The sequence below is a fragment of the Orycteropus afer genome, unplaced genomic scaffold (assembly GCF_000298275.1).
Source record: "Orycteropus afer afer isolate SDZICR_OR568_19922 unplaced genomic scaffold, OryAfe1.0 scaffold00014, whole genome shotgun sequence".
Taxonomy (NCBI): Eukaryota; Metazoa; Chordata; class Mammalia; order Tubulidentata; family Orycteropodidae; genus Orycteropus; species Orycteropus afer.
Genome location: NW_006921601.1, coordinates 4,773,120 through 4,780,037, shown reverse-complemented (window position 1 = coordinate 4,780,037; position 6,918 = coordinate 4,773,120). Strand labels below are relative to the sequence as shown.

At 40.6% G+C, this 6,918-nt stretch overlaps 1 protein-coding gene across 1 annotated transcript in view; it reads left to right on the top strand.

The window, feature by feature from the left end:
* STK33 (serine/threonine kinase 33) overlaps positions 1-2,495 on the top strand; it is a 101,340-nt gene extending 98,845 nt beyond the window's left edge. The window contains exon 12 of the mRNA XM_042782898.1: positions 2,283-2,495. Within this exon, the coding sequence (XP_042638832.1) occupies positions 2,283-2,495 (213 nt within the window). The remainder of the gene's footprint in view (positions 1-2,282) is intronic.
* The last annotated feature ends 4,423 nt before the right edge of the window (positions 2,496-6,918 follow it).

The following is a 6,918-nucleotide window of genomic DNA, read 5'->3' as shown; positions in this document are numbered from 1 at the left end:
TGTTCTTTTTCTAATTGTTGGAGATGTTGGTTTAAAGTGTTGATTTAGGCTCTTTGTTCTTTTTTGATGTGTGCATTTATTGCTATAAATGGGCCTCTGATCACTGCGTTTGCTGTGTCCCAAAGATTTTGGTATGTTGTGTTTTCATTATAGCTTGATTCAAGGAAGTTTTTAATTTTATTTTTTAATTTCTTCTCTTCCCTCATCTTTCTTAAGGAGTTCATTTGTTTAGTTCAAGTGAACTGAATTTTTATGAATTGAAATTTCCAAGAGAGGTTTCATGTCTTAGAAATTCAGTACTGTACCAAACAAAGCAACTTATCCTCAGTGAGGTACTAGATAGAACCTCAGGAGTTTAGTATTCTCACCCTCTAGCTGAACATAAGGAGCTCTGGTAGCATAGTGCCTAAGGCACTTGACTGCTAACCAGGAGGCTGGCAGTTCAAACCCACCAGCCACTCCTCAGAAGGAAGGTTGGGCAATCCTACTTCCGTAGTGATAACTGCCTCGGAAACCCAAGGAGGGGTCGCTAGGAGTCGAGGCCGACTCGATGGCAAATAACAACAACAACAGCTGAACATAAAAGGAGACTTCAATGAGATAATGTAGAGCTATATTACTGAATGCTAAAGAATTGTGAATAGTTTCTACTTCTTGAAGGAATACCCAGTGAAGCAACCCAGAAATTTCCCTGGGGGGTGGGGAATCTAAAGAGAAGCTTTCTACATTTCAAAATTTATACAAATAGATTTTTCAGTGTACAAAATGGTTTTTAAACATTACCAGCTCAAGAATTAGCATTCAATGTTATTAATTCAGACATTAGTGATGTTCTGAAGAGGCATGTATTTAAGGACTGTCTACAATAAGCAAACATCAGGTAAACTCTCTCTTGTAACACAAGTACCACAAAGTCTAAGTGACCTGAAGTTTTGCTGCAGTCCTGGGGAGTCATTTATTCATTGAACAAATATATACTCAGTTCCTACTCCAAAACCAAACTCAAACCCACTGCTGTGGAGTTGATTCGGACTCAATGACCCTAAAGGACAGAGTAGAACTGCCCCACAGGTTTCCAAGGCTGTAAATCTTTATGGAAGCAGATTGCTACGTCTTTCTCCTACAGAGTGACTGGTGAGTTCAAACCACTAGACCTTTTGATTAGCGGTCAAGCGCTTTAACCACTGCGCTGCCTGGGTTCCTAAGATCCTAAAATATGGTCACTTTTATCAACAAGCACTTGAATGATCAAAGGAACACCATGTTTATTTGTTTAGTGTTACATGTAATCCTTTAACATTCTTTGAAAACTGTTAACCAATGTGTTTCATAACTCTAAGGTAACCAGAGTATTAAACTTTTGAGGCTGTTCACAGATCTTCCTGCTAAATGAGAGCTTGTTGAATCTGTACTCTCGTGTCTTGGCTCCTGCTCTGCTTATGTAGTTCTCCTGAGATATTCTCTGCTTTTTTAGAACCCTATGCTCAGCTTCATTTAATTACAAATAATCACTTTTTAAATGGGTCTAAGGTCAAAGTCAGCTCAGCTTCCCTCACAATACTAGGGTTAAGGGTCCATTTCTTCTACCTTGGGGTAAGGTGACCTGAGAAGTTCCAGTTCTCTGTTAAAATCCCTTTACCTTGTTTTATGCATTAAAGCTCACAGAGTACATTTATGGCTAGTACCTTTCTTCTTGTAATAAACTTATGGAGTAAACAGTGCACATACTATTTCCCCTGTTTAACAATGAGGAATCCAAGAGTCTAAGAGGTCTGCAGACCTGCCCCCCAAGTGGCATGGCTGGGATTAGAAGCCAGCCAGGCCCCAGAATTAATGCAAGGACAATGGTGAGAATGTACGGGGTGGGTTCTATGTAACAACTTTGTACCCAGGTTGGAAAGAATGATCATGCTGTAGTTGTCAGGGTTAATTGTATAAATGTCAAAGCTTATCTGGAAGTCTGTAAAGATGAAATGAGGTGAGTACAATTAAGTCCAAGTGGACATTCCTGTGCAAATGTTGCCAGACATTTACTTTCCTTGTATAAGGCAGAAGAGGTGAAATTGAGCCTAAAGAGTTTGCCCTACATCAAACACTAAACAATTTTTGAGTGTACTAAAGGAACTTTCTTTGGCATCTAATAACAGTTTTATAATGTAACTGGTTTATGTCTCATATCTGGAGAAGGTCCTAACTTTGCAAATCCTGCACAACTTTGTAGTTTCTTTCTTCTTGTTGCTTTGTGTCTGAAAATTCATCCAGGCCTTCTCTTTTATTTCTAGCTCACTGATTGTGAAAAGATATTTCCTAGGACCAGTAAGAAAGAAAATATGGACAGTTTGAACATGGGCTCTTCTGGTACCACATCTAGGAAACTTTCTCCAGTTGGACTCAAGGCAGAAGTAGAGAAAGCCTCTGTAACTTCAAGCCAAGCAGTATCAACCAAGTTCACTACGAAATCCATTGGCCTGCCTAGAACCAAAAAGAAACTCTAAGATTTCTTCCCACGCAGAACAGTACAAGAACAAGGCTACTCTTTCTAGTGCTAAAATGAGAAGATTAAGGCGGGGGGGGCGGGGGGGATAGGACTATGCTGAGTTCTTAGCGTTTTAGCTCCACTGAGCCCTGTCATGTGGTCACAGTTTAGAATTGAAGCTGGTTATCTCAAAGCAGCACGAACCACATATGGTGTTAAAGGAGCCATCAATAGACTTGATGGTGGGCTTCAGCAGAAATCAGCTCAAGTTGTCTGCAAGGGCTGTTTAGATGGGCATAGCTCTCAAGGCAGCAGTGCCAGTTGGGAAGGCTTTGGGGCATACTAGCTCAGTTTCACTTCACATTCTTATGCTTAGTCACAGCTATTTATAGGGGAATATGAGAGGCCAAATATGGTAATGGAGGTTCCAAATAATTATGTGCACTTTGCACTAGAAGACTTTGTTAGGAAATTGCTAATAAACTTGCCATAGGCATTATAGCAGAAGTAGTTCTGTCATTCACATATGTTCTTGTGATTTTAGGTAGCTATGGGTTACTTTAGACAACTTATTTTAAAAGTGTGAAAATAGGAGATTTTGTAATTACTTGATATTAACTTGCTGCTCAATTCCCAATGTATTGACTGAATCAGTAAAAGACAGATGTTGCTCATGCAAGTTAATTTTTATGTGAAGAGGTAAATATAATATGGTCTCTAAAGCCTTATTATGAACTTGGTCTGCTGCTGTAAAGGTAGGTGCACATCTTTGGGGAAGGCCATAAGACTGGATACAGGGGGAAATACATCATTACTCTGAGTATTAAAGGTATTTTCTTTTCCACCTGGGTGAATAGTTTGTCATTTGAGGTCAAACTGGGTGAATAGATGCTCTGTTGACCTCACAAACAAATTCTAAAGAAATATTTTTCAGTAGCTTTATCTTTTATAAAGTAGCCACTCCTCGGGAAGAAGGTTGGACAGTCTACTTCTGTGGTGATACCGCCTCAGAAACCCAAGGAGGGGTTGCTATGAGTCGAATCCGACTCGACAGCAGTGAGTAACCTAATTTTATTCCAAACTCCCATAGAACTGTCAGGCCTCCAAAATTACCCACACTTGGCCAGCTGAGCATGTACAAGTCGGATATAAATTCACTAAAGGCTAAAGGTAATAGAAGTGCTTCTTTACTTGCAGTTAATTTAGGAGAGATTATTGTGATTCTGAATGGGTCAAAGATACTACTGTGTGTTAATACTGGCTGAGTAGTTTGCCTTTCAGTGTACCTTCTGTTTTGGGAAACCTTCTAGCCACAGCACATCTAGATTGTTTATTTTACAACTGGAGTTGGCAACACTTTTTCAAAGTCTTAAGGAAGATTGGGCAGTCTACTTCTTTAGAGATACTGCCTTGGAAACCCAAGGAGGAGTTGCTATAAGTAGAAACCAACTTGAGGGCAGTAAGATTTTTTTTTTTTCTTTGTTCCTGATTATTACTTCCAGCCCCATAGGGTTATTCCACAGTCTGCAGGCCATCTCCTGAGCATTAAGGATTCTCTCAGGATTTACTGAGCCTGTCCTTGAGGAATGTGTTCTGCTTGCCTGTTGAGAAGCCTGGCCTCATCAGCTGAGGAGATAGATGATAGTATCGCCTTCTTTGACAGTCCTCCCAGAGGCAGCTGCGAGAGCTGCAGGGGAGTGCCCTAGAGGCGGAACCTGGTACATGAGAGAGAATTGGCTACTGCTTTTCTTGCAGAAAAACTAACTGAACTGGTGGCATTGATTGTGCCCGCTCCCTAGATCTGAAAATGAGATATTCCCTACATTCAAAATGCTCTTACTTTTCACAATGATGTCATCTGTCAGGATTGGAAAATTCTGTTGTTAAGTTGAATACTACCCAAACACTCTATTTCTCTTCTGTTCTGAATTAGTGATTCTTCTCAGTAAGCTTGAGCAAAGATTCAGAACTTAAAAATGAAGTCATTTTATGATGGTTTAGTGTATCTGCATCCTTTACTTCCACAGCACCAGGCAAGACCAACTGTCCTTCCTACGCTAAGATACATTTTACCAGTGTTCCTGAATTTAGACTTTTTAATTTGATTAGAATCATTTTGACAGAAACTTAGCTCACTCTTTCTAGAGAGAATTTCCATATTTTTCCATTTGTTATTTCATTGTGTGAAACACACTTGGACTACACCATATCTGGGATTTATTTGTCATCTGTTGTATGTCTTTAATATTTGGAGACAGAGGGTCTTCCTTTCTCCATTTGCTTTCATGGTTGTGAAAAAGTAGCTCTTCCATTTCAGGTTGGCTTTCGGTGGCCAGTTGACCAACTCCAAAGCATTATTTGCAATCACCTTGACACTTCCTGTGCTCCATAGCGTGGAGAGCTAGACTTTGCTGTGACCCAGAGAGACACATTCTGTCTAGGAGACTACAGAGCAGGTGTTATTTCTAGGGAATATAGATACTGATCAATATTCTGACTTCAGTAACAGATAAAGAGAGAAATGCAATTTAAAAAAAGAGAGAGAGATAAATGCAGATGGGAGGTTGGGATAGACATCAGGTATCAGGTGAGGACAATAGAAGATGAAATTAAGGGTTTAAATCCTAGAAGAAAGGCAGGCAGGCAGGGTGAGGATGGGGGACAATAAAAATAAAGTATAATTAATAAAACTGATAGTAAGGCCAAAAACATGGCTGTGTCAAACCTGGAAGCAGGAGTCGGAGGAGGGATCCTTGCTCATGGAATAGTCGATTGCTCCAGCTCAGTCTGAGGTAAAATTACCCCTCACATGGCCTGTATACAGACAAGCCTAGGTAAAGACACAGGTGGAGAAACAATGACCTGGGAAGTGGAAGCTGAGAGAGCTGTTATTTTAAGAGTTGACTACATAATAGTCCTTACATTTTGAGAAGGAATATTGTATGGTGTTGGGAGGGGAAGGATTTTAAAAAAAAAAAAAAAAAGTAAAGAAAAAGAAAATCAAAACATTTTGTGCTTATCACTGAAGTGTTTTGTTTAAATAATTCTATTTGACTCAAAAATGTAAGTTCTGGGTTAGACAGATCAAAAGCAGCCAGTCTTGAAATGAAGCTTTTCAAATTCTAGTCCTGCTGCTGGAATACAGAATAAAGGCTTTGTTCAAACATGCTTTCCCAGCAGTAAGCAGCACTTTGAAATTGGCTGGGGGAGTGGTGCCCTATAATGGCTGCACTTGGCTGGAGACCAAGAAGCTGTAGCCTTTGGGAAATGACCCTGTGCTGGATGTTTCCCACCAGCCCCTTCAGAACCACTGTTTGCCTGCTCTGTCCTCTCTGCCAGGAGAGGCTGACCTTTAGGTACTGCATTAACAGGGTCCTTTAGCTTCTGGATTTGTTTGGATTCAATCCATGGGAGGCACCAACAGAAAATAAGAAGGTGAGAGAGTAAGGCCAGATGCTGGGCCGCTGGGAATTACCCCATTCTCCATCTTCAGGCCACAGTTCCTGCCAGGCAATCCTCTCTTCTCCTTCAAACCAAGACCAGGGGCTCTTGCCCAAGGGTGCAGAATCTTTGTGAATTTCCCATTGTCAATCTTTGTAAATTGTCCCATTGTTCAATTCTCAAATACACCGTATGAGTGTACCCTCTGTTCCCTGGTGAGACCCAAAGTGATCCAGACCCTTTCTTTGTCAGTTCTGATCATTCCTGACCCAAGCAGTTTTTTCTCTAGTTGCCGCTCCCTGCCACATAACAGTAAAATGAAGAGCCAAAAGCCTAAATTGAGCTTTTTCAGAAAAAAGAAAAGATGCATCTGGGTTGTCACTTGGGGCTGGGGAAAGGGTGAAAGGGGAGATGTTCCTAAATGGAACCTGGACCCAGCATTATAAATGTAGCCTTGCCAAACTGAAGCTGAAATCTTGAACCATCCAGACCAGAAAGTATGCGTTTAGCTCTTAAACTCCAACTGTGGCCTTTTGGAGACACAGTTGGAGTTTAAGAGCAGAAAGGACCAACGGGCATGTATGGGGAGCTGCCCCATTGCTCTTTCCCTGGTTGTAGACTTCATGGAATGACAAGAAATTCCTGGGGAACCTGTAGTACCCAGAAAACTCAGGCAACCTGAAGTCAAGACGTCTCCCTGTGCTTTGCATATGCTGCATCTACAAGCACTGAAAAAATCACTTTGAAAGCATTTTAAAGTAAATTTTCCCTAATCAAAAAGTCTCTCACATAGTTCAGTTTTACTCTTCAGGATCCTTTATTTTTCTGAGTGAGCTGGCATCAAATTAATTTTTACTTCTGTTCAATACATTTGTTGTAGTGAAGCATGAGTCATGTTCTGTTAGAGGTAAAATCAGAGTTTTGTTGAAAGGTAGAAACATTTGCACATCTGGAGATACCAGAACCCAGACAGGTACTACAGTGTTCCAAATTGGAAGAGG